The 21,434-nt window shown below is 41.0% G+C and overlaps 3 protein-coding genes across 5 annotated transcripts in view; all 3 read right to left on the reverse strand.

Moving 5' to 3' along the window:
* ell (elongation factor RNA polymerase II) overlaps positions 1-8,444 on the reverse strand; it is a 48,476-nt gene extending 40,032 nt beyond the window's left edge. For both annotated transcript variants that reach the window (XM_085774069.1, XM_085774068.1), the window contains exon 1: positions 8,304-8,444. In XM_085774069.1, coding sequence (XP_085630195.1) covers positions 8,304-8,438 — 135 coding nt within the window. In that variant the 5' untranslated portion in view covers positions 8,439-8,444. The remainder of the gene's footprint in view (positions 1-8,303) is intronic.
* Positions 8,445-9,279: 835 nt separating this feature from the next.
* On the reverse strand, positions 9,280-16,446 carry fkbp8 (FKBP prolyl isomerase 8). Its single transcript, XM_085774047.1, has 9 exons — positions 16,365-16,446; positions 15,534-15,804; positions 15,169-15,338; positions 14,913-15,001; positions 14,222-14,442; positions 13,905-14,077; positions 13,727-13,804; positions 11,130-11,270; positions 9,280-10,835 (listed from the first exon to the last, which is right to left on the reverse strand). The coding sequence occupies exons 2-9, from the start codon at positions 15,790-15,792 to the stop codon at positions 10,749-10,751; spliced, it is 1,218 nt and encodes a 405-aa protein (XP_085630173.1). The 5' UTR covers positions 15,793-15,804; positions 16,365-16,446; the 3' UTR covers positions 9,280-10,748.
* Positions 16,447-17,119: 673 nt separating this feature from the next.
* ssbp4 (single stranded DNA binding protein 4) overlaps positions 17,120-21,434 on the reverse strand; it is a 95,225-nt gene continuing 90,910 nt past the window's right edge. Inside the window, exon 17 of one of the 2 annotated variants that reach the window (XM_085774076.1) lies at positions 17,120-20,351. In XM_085774076.1, coding sequence (XP_085630202.1) covers positions 20,322-20,351 — 30 coding nt within the window. In that variant the 3' untranslated portion in view covers positions 17,120-20,321. The remainder of the gene's footprint in view (positions 20,352-21,434) is intronic. The other variant, XM_085774075.1, reaches the window with a different exon arrangement.

A 21,434-nucleotide genomic window follows, 5' to 3' on the forward strand; every position in this document is an offset into this window, starting at 1 on the left:
AAGACCAAACCATGACCTATGCACTGGCTGATCTCTCGGAAACTACACGGCAGGTCAGTGAGTCTTCTCTATGTGCAGTGACACCAGGCTGACATGGTCACTTGTGGCAACGCTGCCACTGGACAGAGGAACACTATGACATTTAGAGTCAAATTTGGCCTTAGTGGTTATGGTCATCTCTTGCAGTGCCCCGTGATCTGCTGAAACTGGGGAGTCAGCATTCCTTAAATAACCATAGCACTGGCACAGGCAGCCCAGCATCAAGCAACAAAATCCCCACTCAGTCTCCATTACTTCCCATACCATTCCCATAGGGGTCAAGACAGGGGGGATGGCAGCCAGGCAAAGGAACAGAATTGGCTTGATGTAAACTGACCTGCTTCAAGCCTCCAAGCGTATAGCCTGTCACTGAAAGTACTTGACTGAGGATTGATAGTGAAAAAAAAAACTCTTGCATCTTATTCTTTTTATAATAATAAAATAGATTCTGGAGAGGGCGTCAGGGTCTTAAAAACAGATCATTTGCAATAATCAAAAGGTGCTTACCTGCCAAAGAAACCTAAATGCAAGCTGACATTCACGCTCCTTTCAGTGTTGACAACATGAAAAGCTCATCCAACAAAACTGAAGATTGAAACTTCACATTAAGATCTGGCTTAAAGCAGAAGTAAGCGATCCGGTCGTTTTGGCTAATGCTGCGTTCCAGGCAGGCTTTTGAAACCGTAACTTACGGCTTCAAGTCACGACTTACGACTTTGTAGCGTTCCAGGCAACCCGCAGCTCGCATTTCTCCGACCTGTTGCCTGTGAAAGTCACTATAACGGCTAGGGATGTCCCGATCCGATATTGATATCGGATTTATGTCCGATATCAGCCAAAAAAACCAATATCGGATTATATCGGACTGCATCTAAAATCTCCGATATAAACGCTCCGATAAAAGCAGTCCATTATTCCGCTCCAGCACTTCTGTCCCATATGAATAGGTGACTCGTTCACACTCCAACACAGTAGGTGGCGGTACTGCACCTTAATGTTGGTGCGCCGCCTGCCAGAGAAGAAGAGCGGCCGGCTCCAGCATGCAGAGATCACATGATCACAACAACAACAGCGTGTGTGCGATTCAAGTGATGTCGGCTGTGTGGCACGTAGACTACACACACGTACGTGTACACACACACACACACACGGGTGCATGGACAGGTCGCGCTTGCCCGCTAATCAACGGTAAATGCGCTATATTGCTCTAAATGTGCAGTTCAAATTAACTACCGACGGGGTCGGTGCTAATTTCTGTTAGCCCGTCTATGGCGTTTTACATTATACGTTAGCATTAAGCTAGCGGGCTTTATGCTTAGTTGTGACACTGGCTGTGTGTTTTGAACGTTGTTTCAAACTATGTGGGTTTGATTAAACATCTATGATGCTTAAATATTGCTTTACTCCTCTTTTTATTTTATGTATGCCATTTTTACTGTAGGGCAGGCTATAATCTTCAATTTGGAGTGACAAATAAAACCTTGAAGCAGAAGAAGATTTTGCCTATTGTTTGACATTGATGTACCTACAGTAATTCAATAACAGTTGTAAATAAGGTTTATTTTTTAATATTTTACAGTTCAAAAGTAAGCTCACTACTGTCTGTCCCGTAGAAGAACATGACAGCGGCAGCCAGTAACAGGAGGACTCTCCTTTGTATTATAATTTGAAAAATATAAATAATCGTTTTTTTTCACCACCCCTAATATCGGATCAATATCGGTATCGGGCCGATATTGAAGGCTGCAATATCGGTATCGTATCGGAAGTGAAAAAGTGGTATCGGTACATCCCTAATAACGGCCACTCGTAACTTCCGACCCGTGAACTCGCACCAGATTGAACTGGTACGACTTCACAGATCGAAAAAACACGAGTTACAGGTTGCCTTGAACGCACCATAACGTCTTGTCAGCCGACGGAGTTAGCAGCCCCCGCCCTCGTCATGGATTTATTGGTCCTCGTCCCTACGTCACCACATTCACGCGCATCCCTTGGCTGCACACACAGCCCTTCATGCCGTTCTCTCTCCTCATTGGATAAAACTTGTAGGATACAAGAAAAGTTTTCTCCTCGGCTCAGAGCAGAGCAGAGTGACTGACAGACCCGTGTTTCAGACCAAACACTCTATGTAAGTGATTGCTGTCGGAAGATATAACTATTTAAGACTTATATTAACACAAAAATATTGCTTACTTCTGCTTTAACTACATAATTTAGGTATTTCACAATTTGAGAAACTCGACAACCATTACTCACTAGAACTTAACTGCCATGACAGGGTTAATGTTGTGTCCTTTTGCTGGTGGCATTGACAACATTCACCTATACAGCAGAGTTGGCTTAAACATACCTCAAGCCAAGAACTAGTTTAAAGATCATTCATCATTAAATGTTCATTACATTTAGTGACTATTCATTCCGGGGCTTAAGATTTTAATGCAACACAGCAGACTGCCAGCCACAAGATGGGTGCCACTAGTGTGATGCTTGTCCTTAAGAATGTAAAATCCACGCACCCTGCTTATTATCACAAATCCATTACTTCACCGCAAGACAAAAGATGTGACTTGGGCCAACAAAAGGTTTGAACATTCAAATGGCGCTACTCATCTCTCACCAGTATAATACTGCAGTGCCAGCACATGAGATTTATTGTCAGTTGACATGCAAGCTTTCCTGGGCAGCCTCTGAATGTTCGCTTTATATACGAGACAGGCTCAATATTTTAGTTCACTGCTCTAGTTTTAATTTTTGTGGGCTGCATTTCGAGAATATGAGAAACTGGCTGTTCTGGCTGTAATGAAGAAAATGAAAACAGTGAACACTATGAAATCAAACTATTTTAAACACTGTGTAACCCCCCCCCCCCCCCAATACTGTGCTGTAACGACAATCATCCAGACACATAATTATAAACTTTTATCTGCACTCTACATAACCTTCAGCTTGATGACGCTCAAATAGCCTTACTCATTTCCTTGCTTATGTCAGAGCCGGTAAAAAAAGAAAAAGTGAGTCTCTGGGCTGCCAGTCCCGCAGCAGGAGCTCCAGTTCACTCTGTCCTCAGACGTTCCAACAGAGGAACCAGCCGACACTCACGTCTCATACAGGAAGCTGAAATACTGCTACTTGACTGCAGTTGCACAACACACCGACAAACACACAACAACAATTACACACAATTTTTCATGAGCTTCTTAGTACGATGGCATTGGCTACTGGACAGCCAAACTGAATCAGCTTTGCATCCAAGCCAACATTTAGCATTTGGTTAGCTTACATTGGAGGGGAATCAAGCCTGTAAACATTTTATGTCTTGATCTCTTACATTGTAGCATAATGTAGTGACTTTACAATGCATCTATTGACAATTAAAGTTTAGCTGTTCCCACTGCATTTCTGTTGCTAGCTAGAGCCTGCAATTTATCGGCGCTGCTGTGCTTCACAGTGTGCTGGCCTCAAACAACATGAATAAAGTATCTGGTGGAGTGGACTTGTCCAAACAGCAACACAACTGGGGTCATAATAAACCTTACCAGCTTTGTCTGTTTACAGTGTTCACCACAAGTTTTACATTGGAAGACATGTGTCATTCTGTGGCTCCCTTCCTCTTCCTTTACCGAGTTCCCAGCTCAGTCCTGACGTTGGATGCCGGCCAGTGTTTGAATTATGAGGAAGCCAGAGGGGCTCAACTCCCGTTAAAGATACCCAAGCCACACTGAGAGCAAGCTCAAATGTACTATGGTTGCATGTGTGTTAATAATTACCCTTTAATATATTTCATCTCGTGCAATGGTTAATGTTAAAGGACAATTCCAGGCAAATTCAACCTGGAGCTATAGTTTCCTAATATTTTTGGTGTAAAAGAATGAATCTGCGGATTTTCTTTTGAACTACTATCATGCAGTAGTTCTGTCTGTCTCCACATCACCATGGCAGCGATGAATAGCGGACTGATCTTAGGCTGTTTACATCCCACAAAACCCAGTTTTCCACAGACCATGTCAGATGGATTTAAACAGACACTGAGGGGTTTGTTTACTTCAAGAAAGCCGACATGTTTGTGAAAGGAGCTGTAATACAAAGTCTTGCAAAGTCTTGCGAGAGAGTCAAATTGACACAGTATGTTTAGAGGTAGAATAGCAATATCCAGACTTACTCTCACTGCTATGAAGACGTTATGGCTCTGAGTTGACGTTCATTTGTTGATAAAATAAACAGGAGAGCTTCAGACGACCTGTAAACATAGTTAGCTGTCAACTTGACTCTCACTTGACTTTGCGAGACTTTGTATTACAGCTCCTTTCACAAACATGTCGGCTTTCTTGAAGTAAACAAACCCCTCAGTGTCTGTTTGAATAGCCATCTGACGTTGTCTGACTGAAAAAAAGCGGTTTTGAGTGATGTAAACAGCTTTAACAGCGTGAGATCGGTCCACTCCCATTCATCGCTGCCGTGGCAATGTGGGGACAAACAGAACTACTGCAAAATGGGAGATATTAAAAAGAAAATCTTCAGATTCCTGTTTTTAGACTGCATGTAATCCTTTAAGAGAAACAAGCTCATTAACTAAATTGCTATTTCCAGTCTATCTGAACTTGGACAGTGAGTGAATATTATGCATATCTTAACTATCTCCAGTGAGCTAGTTCAATGTTTTAGTTTAGCCTGGAGTAGATTTTCCTGTATTCCCTAATCTGATGTGAAAACAGAGAAAAACATGAGCAGAAACAAATGAGCCCAAAGCTTGTAGTGATCTCACTCCAACATGGATCAAGTCTTTTAAAGCATCACAAGATATTTTTTGCCAATCTGTGTTTGTACAAATGTGGGTCTGTGTTAGCTGAGAGTCTTAATATATTTGCACTACTCACTCGTCATTTAACTGCTGTCTGAATTCAAACACTTGCACTTTAAATGTGCATCTGGCTGAGGACAGTATGCTAACATAATATAATGTACATGTGCCACACCTCCACCTATGCTTAATTACCATCTGTCAGATGGGCAGTGTGATGTATGCTCATCATCCATCGTTGTGTGAAGCTACTGTGATTAGACTACGACAAAAGCTGTTAACAGTCATGATCACAGTGTCTTTATGCCCGTGAGCTCCTCGTGTGTGTCCGATTAAAGGGAACACACTGTGTTGTCATATATCACCAATAAGTGCTTCAGTGCATGCAGAAAACTGAAAATAAAACAAATTCAAACTACCAAATTGGAGATTTCACCTTCCAAATTTTTCAACAGAGATACCCCTAGGCTTGGGCGATAGGACGAATGTATCGCCAATCGACCACCGGCTGAGTCCGTCACGGTTGATTTAATTTTTGGCGATTGTCTGGGCGATTTTTTTGCATTTTATTTCGCCAAATTAATGGTCTGGCTCCACAGAATTCAACTCTAATTTACATGGAGCACAATTCAAAGCATGCGTAAATTGGATCTGGCAGCTATGTAATAGTATGTTATTCACACTGATTTCCGACGAGTCTGAATTATTTTTAGAAGAGCGTTATGGCTGTAATGTTTTATGATATTCAGTGTGCCCTTATTTTGAAATCCTTGTACCGGGGGTTACTGTTACCAAGGATACTGAAATAAAAGTAGCGAAGCTCCGGACAGAGTTGCGGTGATTGTATCCACGTTATGAAAACACATGTGTCGATCACAACAACGGATTATCAAGCTGATTATCCATACGAAAGGTAGGCTGCCGGTTCTCACGACTTTTATTTAATTTAGAACAAATCTTATGCTCAGCAAAGATGGAAAATATAGGCTATAGTCTAATATAATAAAATGGTTCTGTTGTTTGGATACTTTGGATCCAGAGCAGCATTCATTTACAAGTCAGCACCAATTAAACTACTTTTAAATAGCCTAAACATAAACATTTAATAACTCGGGTCAGGTCGGAGTCGGACCACAGGCTTCTTTTTTTCTTTCTTCCTCACAGGAGAAATAAGGTGTGCGCTGTGCTGCGCTCACCTCGCTTCTCTCTGAGCGTCGGTGCTCTGGTTGTGACTGATCTGCTGCCTTGAATCCGCCCTTTATACGTGCGCGTTCACAGATTCACAGCAATTCTGTTGAAATTATTTATCTATCACCTGCGCTCTACACACGTGTCATAACGGCCGAATATATCGTCAACCGCCGATTTAAAGGGGTACGGTGGCCGATTGGAATTTTTTTACCTATCGCCCAAGCCTAGATACCCCTATCCCACAAAAAGCATACATTTGATTCACGCAAATGTGATATAGGCCTACCCCCCAAATGATGCAACATCCATGCATCACTCTACTACTCCAAACACTCGCATTTGATTACTCACTGGCTGCGATCTTATCAGGTCGTGAGTAAAGGGGTTGAACTTGGCGAACGGGGAAAAAGTTGTACAGTACACGGCACGCACAGTGACCAACAATTTGAGTGGGAAGTGATTCTGCAAGCCTACACAAGATTAACCTTTCAATAAAGGTACATCTTACTCTGAAACCAAATTCCAACTTCCTTCTTCAGTAAACATTGTATAGGTCAACAAAAGCCCAGCGAACAGACAGCAAGGATGGGGCAAGATTCAACCCCTAAAGGAAAGCCCTGGTGGCTGGTGCCAATATTAACTCTGTAGAAGCCAAGACACTTGAGACAGTCATGTGAATTGTCCTGTCTCTGAATGAAAGTTAAGATGCTATGAATCACAAGTATGATAAAATAGGAGTGCAAATCCATGTGACTGTATATGCTTTTTTTCTTTTTTTGCCTACATTTGTCAATATAGGAACCAAAACCTTGCACATTTCTTAGTACTTTGGTCAGTTTGTACAAAAAAATATCCAAATTGTTCATGGTTTTATATGGTATTTTGGTTAAAGCTGAGTTTGGGGTAACAGCCAAAAACCAAGGAAGCTCTCCTGAATCATCAGCATCAAAAGTTCAGTGCAACAGTGCAAACTTGCATTTTCAATCGACCCTTCTTCTTATAATTCAAAAGCACAAAACAATACAGCCTGTTACTGTGATCTGCAATTACCCAAATGCAAGAACAATCTAATCTACAACTATAAAGGACAAATAAAGCCTCTGCCAACGTAATTACTGCAGCCACAGTGACATGTCTTGAAGAGGAAGTTGATTTCCCTATATTGACAATGTTTTCCATGTGTCACCAACTTTTTTAATTAACAGTCTTCCTACTACTACTAGTGCCTCAATTACCTGTCACAAAAGTTATCAGCTGCAGCCGTGCTGTACACAGCTACTGAAGCTGGCGATAAGGCCCTTTCCTCCTGGCCTGCCAGGCTTTCCCTGTCAAATATTTATAGAAGCTGAAACATTAGATGGCCATCACCAGACTTATAGCTCTCTACACAAGAAGCTAAGCAGGGAGCAGTAAAAGCAGAGCCTTTTCAAAGATTATAGCTTAAATTCTACTCATTTCCTGACAAGAAAATGTGTTGAATTAGCTGTTAAATAACTTTGAGGTACATCTGCAGCTGTGAGGTGAACATGAGCCTTTTAGTGAGGGGGTTGGGAAAGGAGATGGCCATCTCTCGGGATGAATACTAGGTACTTTTCCAAATTATTCAGCATGTTGTCATTATGCACTCAACCAAGGCGACACTTTTTCTCACTTAACGACTGAAAAATAAATATAGTTAGGCTAGCTGGTAAACAGAGCGTACACGTCCAGGTTCGCTGTTAACAATCATGTGTTGCTAGTTTAGCTAGCAAGGTTTTGCCTGATTTTTTGACAGCTTTAAACTTTTCTGGATCCGCTTACGCTAGAATAAGTTGCTCCTTGTTTTCTGTTAAAATCGTCACAGCTATTCTCAGAGTCAACCTATCAACGAGATCAATTTGAAACTGTTGCTACAACTTGAAATACACACCTTAATAAAATAAAATACAAATAAAGTGAAGGGGGCTCAGTGTGTAGTGGCACTGAGCTTGTTAAATGACCGAGTACAGTGTTCAACAGTCGGTGTGGAGTGAGTCTGGGTGTAGCTTCGGAACGCCGAACAGTTAGCCCAAGGGCCACCCTCACTTAGCCTGCCCGCAGCAGACCTGGCGGCCGTTAAACTGGACAGTTAGTGAAGCCACACCGCCCGGGCTCGGCCAGCCTGTGTAACGCAGCATGAAGGCAGCAGCCGCAGCAGCAGTCAGAGCGGGGCGACTGACCTCACTCTGCCTGTCACAGCCGCCGGGACAAGACGAAACCAAAAATGCCACGCTTACCGAAAACGGCCACTTACCTTGCCGCTCTGATAGCCTTCAAACGCCTTCAGTGCGCTGTCAGTGAGTTTAACGTGAAAGACAGATACATTGCTGCCGTTGCTCACTCTTCCACAGGACAGTCCGTAGCACTGCTCCTCCTTCAGCGCCGCCATCTTGCTACCGTTCCCACCACGCGCACGGACGCACTCTGTTGTAAACCGAGAACTCCCGTTGCTTTTCAATGAATATTCAATGACCGGTCACTGATGATGAAGTCACTGAGCAGTAACGAAGCCCTATATAGACACATGTTCAATACTGAAAAAACAACATTTACATTGTAAAAAAAAAAAACACACACACACACAAAAACACATATCGCAATAAATAATAACATTTTAAAAAATATTGTTGAGCAGTCAACGTTATTTATAACCGACTTTACTTGAATTTACAACTAGTCGTAGGCAACAAATGAATAAACTTGTGTTACTGATCTGCTCTCTTCCATTTTGTGAATATATTTTAGAATAAATAATTGGTAACGAAATAAACACTTCTCGCAGCATTTAGAGACTAGCACCAGTAATGCGTAGGAAGAGGGAAACGACAGGTCATCTTATTACGTCAGCGACACGTCAATGTCTGGAAACACACACACGCAAATATCCAGAAAAATGGGAATGTCCCACTGTAACCGAATGAAACTGGAGAAATGTAAACACTGAATGTGTATGGCATGTCAATGACTCCTTGTTATCTTGTCTTCAAAACAAGATTATTGTTGTGAATAGTTTCTGCATTTCATTTTTTTATGGAAGATGTACCTGTCTAATACAAGACATTACCACTGGGCACTGATAGTCAATCCTCCAAGGCCAGTTTTATAAAGCAAGTGGGCCAGAACACCACATAAAATCAGTTAACAGCTAGAAAATGTTAAAAAAGGACTTTGTCTCTGATATAGGTATATCAAACATAGGTACAAGCAAAAATTTGAAAAGAAGACCATAGTTCTTAACAGACAACTTTTATTGTTATGGATATAAAATTAACAAAAGCAAGGAATGCCAGGAACATTTATGATCATTTTGTCATCCAGACTTTATACAACTTTTGGCTATGTAGGACAACCACCTACCCTTGGCATCACATTTACTGTATGCAAGAACAAAAAAAAAGTGTAATAAATTAACACCTAACTGAGCATAATTTAAGGAAAACTTCACAAGAATAAATGTTCGGGAGAAACAAAAAACACTCACAACACATCATCATACTTGAAGGGTCATCCTTCAACATTTGGTCTTTATAATCCAAAAATGTGTTGACATTTCCTGGAATTAGATAATTAAAATAAACTCTCCTTCAAGCATAGTTCATAGCCACATCACTGAGAAACTCCAGTACCATTTTCTGCGCTTGCTTTATAGATGATAACTGTACCTCATTCAAAATAAAATGGTTTAAATTATGAAATAATTTTAGGAACGATGAACAGAAAGTACAGTATATAAAGTTTAGCTGATGCTTTTATGTACATATACACAAGTGACCATGAGTGTAGAAACATTGCATTGCAATCCCATACAGCAGTCATGTATATTGATACCATACTTTTCGTACTTGCTGACATGTCAGACGTGCATTAATTCAATTCCATGGTACTTTTTGAGGCTGCTATTTGTTGGCGTCTCATTTAACTGCATAATGTTGTGACATTTTTGTTTCCCCATATATGCTAATGAGGTGGATACAAATCTAGGACCGTCTCTCAGTGTAACACCAACACAGACCTCAGCCTAAATACACACAATGGAACTGACTGTTTATATTTTTCTGGTCACTCAGTGTATCAGTACAGTCTTTAAAAGGGTGAGAGAGTTTGAACACAAGAAAAGTATGTTGCCAGTGTGTTAACCTGAAAAGTATCTGCATTACACCAGTTAACATTAAACATTGTACCATAACAAAGTAGAATCACATTCTCTCTTGAATAGGAAGCATCAATTAAACTGCACAATTTGACAAATTCAAACTATAGCGTAACATTGGACCATACCACAATTAATTTATAATGTGAAAAATACTTTATAAATAGCCTCTATCTATGATTAATTACTTTTCATTTCAATACTCAAATAATCAATTTCCAACATCAACTAACCAAGAAAAAAGAAAAAAAGAACAAAACAATGGCAGCAAAAGAAAACTGTGTCTGGCAATGTGACAGATATGCATAAACCTACACATTTATTAAGTTGGAAATGCATTTCCCATATGCAAATATTTGATGTTTTACGAATTTGTCACATATACTTCTCAAACATAGCAGAGAAAGGAGAGTGACAACTGAAGAGGCAACTGACCGACTGACATTTCCATCCCCTTTGACCAAAGGTCAGAAGGCACTGCCAGATGTGCTTCTATGTGTAGGCTTTCACATTGCAGGGGCGTGGTCAGGCCATCACAACAGGCTTGGTTCAATTTCTAGCAGCTATGACAACGGATAATGCTACACCGCCGATGGCCACTGCAGTGGCACCGAATAGCCACTTCCAGCTGAGACCCTGGGGAAATAAAGGAACAAACGAGTAGAGAGTGCATGTTAAGTAGGTCGAAGAATGACACAGTGAAAAGCACAAATTAAGTTCATTCATTACTGACGCTCCCGGTTTAATACCCCCATTGAAGTTCCCTTGAGGTTCACATACCTATCACTCCAAAAAAACATGTATATGAGCACATCAGCAGCAGCAGCATTATCATTGTGATGATGGACTGACTTTCAAGTTGTATACTTACTAACCCTAAAATTTGAAACATTTTTACACAATTGTTTTCTCAGGGAAGGACTGTCTCACCCATGAGGACTTGGCCCTGTGTTTCTGCATGTTGCCGCTGCCACTGGAGGGATTTCCCAGCATCTTCTTATACATCGCCTGCTCTGCTCCTCTCTGCTCCGAGTTCTTCTTCACCAGTTTGGAGAGCTCAGCATGGATAGTCTAGACAGGACAGACAAGGCAAATAGGTGTTACAGGCTCTAGTCCAATATACAAACCCCACTCTACTCTGCCAACAAACTATACCACTATGTGAGATACAATGTCCTACTACTGTACTTACAAACCAAGACTAATTTCCTTCTTAGTGAGAATGTGTCAGGGTGACAGTATGGGTCCAAAAAGCATGAAGACATAAAGTCACGAGGCCTTTTCAGAAGGAATAAGACCAGTCATTTTCCTCCAATCACGATGGATGGGTGAAGTATTGATTAAAGGATTGACATGAATAAATACTGGAACAAATGTTTATGCTGTTCCTTTGTTGTCTTACAAGAAATCACAGGCTTGCATCACATACATTAGCCTTCCATTTAGACCACATGTCCACACAATTATACCAGGATATGGGTTCAATGATTGTTCCAGCATTTTCTCATATCTGAGTCACTTCACTGCTCTTAAAGCTGGCGAGTGACTAAACAAACCACACAGAAAAGTGTTTATATCATGCTTTAGAAATGTGCTTCAAAGAACTAATGGAGCAATGTTGACTCTATTTGATTGCAGTTTCCCTTATGCAATGTACACACTACATGACTTTCAAAGTCGTCAGTCTGACTAGTCATACATCCGTCTGTCGTACAATCACGAGCACTACACGATGGATGATGGGCACCGGGGGGTGGCACCTTACACCGAGGGGAATCCCCAACACATCAGCTTGATCTTGTTTACCATGAAGACAAATGAGAGCAGTGACACAATAAATGACATCATGCCATGCAGACCAAATTTTTTTTTTCATCCAAAATTGCATTTCTGCAAAATGAAAGGAATCCGTATTGATTGGGTACTTATTTGCAGTGAAGAAATGAGGAAGGGAAAAAAAAGAGAATATCAGTGAGAGAGTGGACTGGGATTCACGGGCAGCAGGGATTCTTGTTGTACTGCTCTCCCCCTGGGTTTTTCATCACCTCATTATTGTATTGTGCTCTCATAAGCTGAAGCTGCAATCCACAGTCACAACCAAGCTACAACACGACTGAATCTCGACTCCCCAACAGGTCTTGATATACAGCCTGTTTTCACACATCTGTCACGCAGACTCTTGACTCTGATCTGAGGCTTTTCTTCAGGATCTTCAAAAAACTGTTGTCAAGTGGAAAATCGTGTACTGTGAACTTGGCACTAGCAAGGATCGGAGAGTCTGTACCATGAGGATTTGTCATACTCCTTTATACTGTTAAGAGCAAGCTGGCGCATTTACTGTCACAGTATTAGAACAGGGCACCTTTGGCAAGGCTGTACCAATAGTGGGCAACCAGCTTCACACCAAAATGACAAAAATGACACAACATTGACCTGTTCCCAGACAAATGATGAAGTAGGCTAAATAAACATTCAACATCCTGTTAAACAGCATCTGTGTCTCCAAAAACTGCGCAGAAGCTGTCTGAGGCTGTCTATACCGGAACTGTCAAGTCGGCACGCCATGTCAAAAAGTAAACAAACCACAGACACAATAAATCTCCCCTCATCCATCCGAGTTGAAGATAGAGGGCGTGAACAGCTGACACTGGTGTAAAAAAAAAATGCAGCCAGCATGTCTCATCAATGCTGGGAGAAGGGAGAGAGAGCACGTCATCTTGTCACTCCATGACGCCTGCGCCTGTTTAAGACCGCCACATTGATTATAATGGGAGCATTCTTGTATTGTCACTTAAGCACACCCACTCTACTTGCTGTTAGAACATGGGGTTATTTAGAGAGTTTTTTCATTATTTCAGTACAAAGATAAGTTCATTTTAACATTTAAACAACAAATCTAATATCAAATTCAAAATCTGTTAACAAATCGATAAAATTTCCAACATACACAGTTGTGGCAGTTATTTAATGTCAAATCTCTGGCAGTCAAAAGGGCTTGGTAGTGCATATGCTCTACAACATGCAGGTTTATTGTTCAGATTTCCAACTGGAAACAGAGCCCTTAATTTCATAATGTACCATTATGAAATGCAGTAGAACATTATATATTTATATTGCATGTATTGGATGAAAAGTGATGGCCGGGGCATGTGCTGCTTGACAGATTGGTGTAGGATTGAAGTGGGGGATTCTGGGCATGAGTACATGCGGCTATAGTTTACAGTGTATCCAAGAAACCCACGCACTCAGCTGAATTCTGTCAAATGGCCCTGTGTAGCCAAACAAGCACATATACCTGACTGTATAAGCAAAGGAACGGGAACAGTTGCTGGGCATTAGATACGGCTGCAGGGCAAACCTATTTACAGCAACAACATGAAAACAGATCCTCTGAAATGATGAATCAGCAGTCCACCTGACCTTGCACTGCTAAATTAAGTGATGTGGTATTTTGCCCTATGGAACCATCTACTGGTCATAAGAAAGAACTGCACTTTCTCCATACTGAAAGCTGTGTACAAAAATACCTTGTTACTTGGTTCCAATTTCAGCGCCTTCCTTAAAGTTTGAATGGCTTCTGTGTATTCCCCTTGCAAGGCCAATACCTGGAATGAAAATTCACAATTAAAAGTTCATAAAATAATCTACTGGAGACTGAAAAGAGAAAGTGAAAGAACATAGTGAAAGAACATAAACCACATGTACCTTGCCCATGCGGAAAAGTGCTTTTATGTTCTCCGGCTGGTGCGCCAGAGCTGAGACACAAGATTTAAGTGCTGCATCATAGTGGTCCAGTTTCAGCTGAGAAGCAGCCATGTTGTTCAAACATTTCACTTTCACGTCCATCAGTTCATTCTCCTCCTCCGGACTAATGTCGACTGTGGTGGAAACAACCACGACAAAACGTCAGTAAGATGAAAACGAGTTGAAAAAAAATTATCAACCTCAAACTAAAAATTACATAAAGTGATAACAGTGATTAAACTTTATGCAGACTCCTGATTCCCTGACCCGTATCTCACCTTTAGAACTAGACTCTGTTATCTGCAGGGCAATGCTATACGAGTTGACAGCAAAAGCATAATCCCCACGCTGATAATGAACATTGCCCCTCTCTCTCTTGTGGCTGGCAAGGGCAATCTTTTCTGCAGGGGGCAGCAGCTCCAGATCTGGAGCATCAGTAGCTTCCAGCAGTTGCACTTCTATGGACAGCTCAGCATTGGGGGGAACCTCAGGTTCAAGACTGGCAAGGGGCATAATGACAGGAAATTTAAGGAAATAAGGAAGAAAAATGCATGAATCACAAGATTCACATACAAGGATTTTCAACTGTTACATATCTATGCAAAGGGCAGAATCGCCACAAATTTCAGTTAATAAGGACGAAAAAAGGCAATGACTTGATTACGTACAGGGATTTTTAAGTGTCACATATCCCAAATGTGCAAAAATGTGCATCACAGGAGCATTCACAATTTCCCTAAGGCCAAAAACATGTCTTATACAGCAAGAAAAGCTACACTGTTTTACCCAGATTTAAGAAAGGATATTATGTACATATCCCCATGAGTTCATACGTAACTATTACGTACTTAAAAATTAGCACTAATTTTTAGTTTGAAATTACAGCTTACATAGGAATTGATGTTTTTATTTACATTAAAGCCATAAAGCCTTAATTACTTGGATTAAAACAAACTGCCTAGTGCCTACCTCCCCCGGGTACCATAGGCATATTTTGCATCTGTCTGGATGAGAGCCGTCTCTCCCATTTCCATGAGCTGCACTGTGAGATCAAGAGCCTGAAAGAAAAGTAATCTTACTGCAGCAAAATATAAATATCTCGAATATGATTTGTCACTGATTTATATCCACTGACATAACACAAATGCACAAACTAATGTTATTATCTCTTTATATTTGTAACTTGAAGAGAAACATTTAACTTATGCAATGAAACTGTTTTTACATGGATGACATCACCGTCTCCCAGAGTGAAAGTGACATCAGACTGTTCCTCCACCAGCGCCCCGTCCTTCAGGTATGTTTTAAGATTAATCTTGATATTCTGTCCTTTCTGTGGTCGACTGTCTTGCCCTTGTCCTGCCACCAGGACTTTTTTCTTTAGTTGGTCATTACCTTAGGACAGGAGATGATATTAACCCCAGTTAAAACAAATACAGCACCCATCTCTGTCCACTGTGTGTGGAGCTACCACAGATAAGAAGCCCAACATGAAAACTTGGGAATATTTTGTATGTGGATATGGTTAGGCAACATAACCTTCCAAAACGATTGAAACACCGTTAACAGGAATGTACAGAGATCACATACCTAAAACATCCAGCCACTCATCAACTTGACCTGGAGGGTCTGAGTCTGTGTCTGCATGTGTCTTGTCAGACTCGTCTGAGTTGTTCCCCTTCCCTCCCCCAGCATCTTCCAGAGGAGGGGGGTCGTCATCAATGTCCTCATCATTTAAGACCTCAAAGTCCTCCCCGCTGTCCAGCAACGAGGTCCGTCCATTCTTCTTGGTCGATGCCGCACTATCGTTGAGGTCAGAGGTGTCCATGGTCTGCTCTTCTTCAGTCATTGGAGGTAAAATCTGAAGAATTAGGTCAACAATTCGTGATAGAATTTTACGAAATCCAAGTTAAAAACAACCAACTTGTCTTGCTGGACTTCCCGGAGCCCCTAAATAAGACACGAATAGCTGTTTGCGATTCAGCCAATGTGATGCATATCGCTTTTGCAACAATTAAACAAGATGTCATCCGAAACCAACCAAAACTGAATCGCTTATTATCCCCAAACCAAAGTATACAACAACATACATTCACATATGATAACAAGTGCCATTCACCTGTTTAGTGTTTTGCTTCAACAATATTTTTTATCAGTCAGTGGCCAATCCAGGCACACGTTTCCAGAAGTTTCTGAAGTTATCCTGCTGCTAGCTCCTCAAGCTAACAACAAGCTACTTGGCGATGGCAAACTAGCATTTAGCTGTAATCTCGCTGTGCATTGAGCCGTTAGCTCATGTTAGTGACCATTATGTGGCGGTTTCGTCTCGTTTCACAGTGAGCCACTGCTAGTATCGACTTCAGAGAGAGCGAGTCATTCACTTGTGATAGTATCTTTTATCAAAGATAAACTGAAGCTTACCTTTAGACACTAGTTAGGCTATCTACTGATGGGGTTGTTTTGGTCCTGGACTGTCTTCCCTCCGGCTTACAGTGGTGAAGTCAGCTCATGCTTGGTGAACAAGAGACCAATAGGAAGCGAGTGTTTTGCAGCATCACGCCGTCAAACTGACTTCGTCGCGGTCTGTACGTCATCATAACAAGATGCTTCCTGGTAACCTTGAGCTCCTGTGCTGCCATTGGACATTTTCATGCATATTAATATGAGTCCTCATGTGCAATTAAATAATGACACATGTATGATTTATGAACTTTGCCTCTATCCAACGAGGCCTATCCCAGTATTCATGGATGGCTATTTTGAATTTAGAAAATCAACTCTTCCTGAAAGTAACGTTAGCCTACGTAAAAAGTGCCATAAAATGAGAGCTTACACAGCATGGTATACTGTACTGTGCATATTGCATTCCGTAGTTTGGATCTTGTTTAAGTTAGATGGAATTTAGACAAGATGAGCCCTATTTAATTTTGATAGCAAAATTGTAAAATGTGGGTTTAAAGGAATAGTTATGAACCTACTCCAATGACTATATTATTTTATTATGGCCATAGGCAAATTTGCCAAAATGTTGAACTATCCGTTTAACGCAAACCAAAATGGGTATAAAATTGGTGTAGGTAAAAGTTGCAGGTGGCCTAAAATTAGAAGATAAGCACAGTGTAGTGCAAAGGATATGGATTTGAATGAGCGCTCAGAAAAAGAGATTCAAACAGAGAAAAAATCAAATGACATTTATTATTGATGCATTGTTTCTTTTTTGATAAGCAAATTATCTGTTTTTCTTTCAGTCTAAAGAAACTTTACAATATAAAGAAACATACAAAGAACATCTTTATTACCTACACAAGACACCTAAGTCCCTAAGACAAGATTCTGAACTATCCTACCATGAAATACAAAGCAAACCCAAGAGACAGACTGCTTCATATTGAATACTGCCGTGTCATCAGAAAGGACCATAAATGGTACAGGAGAATCATTTATATCCCGTTCCCTTTAATCCCCTACCCCTCCCCCAACTCAACATAACCACCCAACCCAACCAGCAAATCTTCCTAATGGTACAGTATTATACATCACAATAGAAGTACAGAGATGGCCAACGATCGATATACACAGAGGACTGAGAGAGGATCAGTGAGAGAGCTTGAATCTGTACAAAGCTATTAAAGGAGCGAATAGCAAAGGACACAGTTTTCCCCATAAGTATTTTTTTTCTTTAAATCTATTCTTAATTTAAAATGAGGTTCTCTTCAGTATTTTTCCTTTTAAAAGTTTTCTTAAATTGATAAAAATCCTTCATATTAAAAACTGCAATACGAGGTCACATGTTTTTGTAAGAAGATGCCCTTTAAAAAAACTATTCCGATGCTGATTATTCACAGCCAATGGTAACATTTAACTGAGGCATATCGAGACAAGGGCAGAGTGAGGACGCCACAGCTCATTTGCTTCTCTCTGTCCTGTCCTCTCTCTGTCCTATCCTCCCCACCATACAAGTCTTTAGCATACAGTCTGCATTTATTGTGTTACTGTGTTCTATACATTTTTATGGAAATTTAGCCACATGAGCCAAATAGTCTGCTCATCCTTTCTCTATGAAAAACATGGACAGTTTTATTTATAATTTACTTTCAGCTGTATTCATTGGTAGTGACTGACATATCAAAACATGTCAATGATATCAAAATGCATTATACAGTATTTACAAAAAAGGAAATTAAAAAGAAAGGGGGGGGGTTGCAGGGTGAGGGATGGGACTGGAGGAAAGAGGGGAGGTGTGTGTCAGGTGTCTATGTTTAAGGAAAACTGGAGAATGTTTCCCAGGCCACTGACTGACCTAATCCTGGAGATGTCCCTGTTGAATTCTGGGTACGATCTGTTCAGACTGATATCAGAAAATTGATAAGTACATAATCCATCATCCATAGACGCTACAATTGTTGTTTAGTTATCGTTGGTTTGAACACAGACACAAGTGCTGCAGTGTGATGTCAGAGATAATGAGAGATAAGTTATCCCTTTGAAACCGTGAGTTAATCGGGCCAAGAGTACATAACATACAGAAAGACACAAATTAAATAGTGTGATATGCAACTATGTGTTGGTGCAGATTCTATGGGCTTGTGGGGGTTCATTTTTTCTCATTTGAATACATTTCAAATAAAAACAATCTGCTGAAAACAACCTTCAAAAATGGAAATACTTTATATCCATGACAAAAGTATCCGATTATTGTTTCTCTTCTTTAGACCGATGTGGCTGCATGGGCTGTTAACCCCTAGGTACAGTACATCACTCTGCTTCCATCATCAGCGCTACTACAGCTGCCAAATACTCTGGATCCATTATCCATTACATAAGGGGGCGAAGGCAACTGGACGATGGGAGATCCTGGGAGATTCTGTGAGTTCAACCCAAACTCGAAGCAAGAAAGCAGGCTTCATGAGTGTATCAGAGGTCCCGTGGTCTCTACCAGTCCAAAAATGAAGGAGACATTGAGGAGAGACCAGAATGAGTCCTGGGAAGAAAACAGTGCCACTAAAGAGTCCACAGTAAGGCTGAAATCAAACAACATGATGATGGGGGAGGAACCACATTTTGGGATTCACAGACAAATTGTAAATAACAAATAATAAAACAACCACAATACAAGCTAAATATGTTGTATTTACAGACAAGATCAAATCGGTAGAGGAGACGAGAGGATCCACAGAATGCTCTCTGTCTGTTACCGAATGAGAACTGGCACCTGTTCTGACAATCGTATCAGGAATTCATCAGAGCCGTTTTCTTGCAGTAAAAGCAGAGAGAAGAAGAGTTGCTTCTTAAGACAAGATAGCTAGACATCTGGTCATTCAGGTGATCAGCAGAAAACAGAAATGCTCTGAGAAAGCCTCTGCTCTAGTGTATGGATAGTTTTAGCCGGGAACACCTCAGCACAAACTGCTTCATTAGGTGACAATAACCAGTTATTCAAATCTCTCTCTCTTACTGTAATTTTAAAATGTATGGAAATGGTGCTACAGACATTTAGAAGGCAAAGACACAAGCTACAAGTTCAGAGGAAGTTTTAAGGAGAGGTATGTGAAGTGAGACTGACTGTGACAAAAAAACAAAAAAACAAACAACAAATAACCTAAAATCATGTAAACAGAAAATCATTGTGCATTTTTTGAGTGTGTGCTTATTCTGTCATTGTTTATGCTGCTGCTGAGATAAAAATGTGCCCTTTACAGGAAATCATGACTACATTAGTAGAATAATATCAATTATGAAAATTATAACAATAATATTATCATCAACAACAAAAAATACAAACATTTAATGAAAACCATTCTTGCCCTAAAATAACATCATCAGTTCATTTTTTTTTTTTTTTTTGTAATCGTTCCTGCCACATGAGTTTTTGAATGAGGGTTTTCAGTCGCTCCCCCTGTCAGTTAACTACTGCGTGCCCTCATAAGTTATGAACAGCATGATAAAATGGAGTGGTGGTAGATGCAAGCAGGCATCTTGATTGGGCTGAAATCCACCCATGGGGGGCAGGTTTCTGGGATTGGGAGAGACAGGCTTGGAGCAAGTTCAGGCTCTCAGTGTCCTAGGGCCCTAGTCTGGGGCCTGGCAGGCGAGGAGAAGCAGAGAGGAGGCCCTTCCTGTTGCTTGGAGACCGTTTCATGTTCTTACACCCATTTTACAGGCATTGGGGTGGGGGTTCTTGAGGGGAGTCCTGCTTTCCAGGGGTATCCTCAGGGGCTGTGTGGCACAGCACACCATCCACGAGGAAGAGAAGGTAGATTGGGATGGAAGGAGGAAGGGAGGTAGGGAAGGTAATGCAAGATGCAGCAGGGTGGATGGGGGGATTGGGATAGGGGGAGATGAAAGAGAAATAAAATAAAATAAAAAGATAAAAAAAAATCACACACTCATCGTCATGTTGGGTGAATACTGTAAAGAGAGAAAAAACAGAGGGAGGGGAGAAAAGATAAGCCAAAACTATATTAAACCGCTTATTCTACCCAGTTCAAGATGAAAAGCAATACAACTAACTAAACTAAATGCCAAGTCCAGTACACCAGCCTTTTGCAGCAAACATTACACTAGTAACCCTTTTAATGTAATTCCTGAGTCAGCAAACCAGCAGCAAGCAGAGCAGAGTCCAGCCCAAGGAGAAAATGTTAAGGAATTTCAGATCACAGTGAGTATACTGTAGCAACATTTAGTTATCAGTCTCACATTAATCACTATATGACAATCTCTTCATGCATCAGAGAAAGCATATTATGTGGTTTTCTTCCATGCTTTTTTTTCCATGCTGTGTTTGTTTGAGTTGGTGTTAGGTAAAGCTGGGAACATAGGGCATAATGTACGGTATACAGCTGATAATGAAGATCAATGCAAGTTGGACAGTTTCACAAAAATAAAAACCAGAATGCTCCACGGTTTTTAACAGTCAGTGACAGCTGCTGACCAGAAAATATTTTTTTGTCCCAGGTGAAAGAAAAGCCTTACGCTCAAATTTCCTTCATCAATTTACACATGTAATATACAAGGACTCAATCACAGTGACATAAGTATTCAGACGCTTCAATCCAGTTGAAACCCATTGGCATCAATTACAACCTCAAATCTTTTGGGGTATAACAGGGCAGGCTTTGCACATCTGGATTTGGGAATTTTGTGCCATTCTTCTCTGTCGATCCTTTCAAGCTCTGTGAGGCTGGATGGGGACAAACAGCCATTTTCAGGTCTCTCTGGGGATGTTTGATCAGATTCAAGTCAGGGGCTGATGGACGTCACAGAGATGTTCCTCAGCCACTCCGGCACTGGCTTGGCTGTGTCTTGTTGTAAGATGAAACTTCAGCCCTGACTGAGGTCCTGAGGTCCTCCAGGTTTTCATTAAATATATGTCTGTACTTCTCTCCCTTCAGCTTTCCCTCAACCTTGACTGGGCTCCCTGTCTCTGCTGCTGAAAAACACTCCCACAGCATGATGCTGACGCTGGGATGCTGTTAGGCTGGCCATGAGCAG

This window comes from Trachurus japonicus, chromosome 4 (genome assembly GCF_045865225.1).
Source record: "Trachurus japonicus isolate A0001 chromosome 4, Traja_1.0".
NCBI classification, from domain to species: Eukaryota; Metazoa; Chordata; class Actinopteri; order Carangiformes; family Carangidae; genus Trachurus; species Trachurus japonicus.

What these genes read in the sequence shown, in the direction of transcription:
- fkbp8 (XM_085774047.1), bottom strand. Translation starts at nt 15,792, where the DNA reads ATGACTGAAGAAGAGCAGACCATGGACACCTCTGACCTCAACGATAGT. An exon ending in GAGACGGTGATGTCATCCAT is followed by an intron (nt 15,002 to 15,168) that starts GTAAAAACAGTT and finishes CTTTTCTTTCAG; the next exon opens with GCTCTTGATCTCACAGTGCA. An exon ending in AATTGGAACCAAGTAACAAG is followed by an intron (nt 11,271 to 13,726) that starts GTATTTTTGTAC and finishes TGTCCTGTCTAG; the next exon opens with ACTATCCATGCTGAGCTCTC.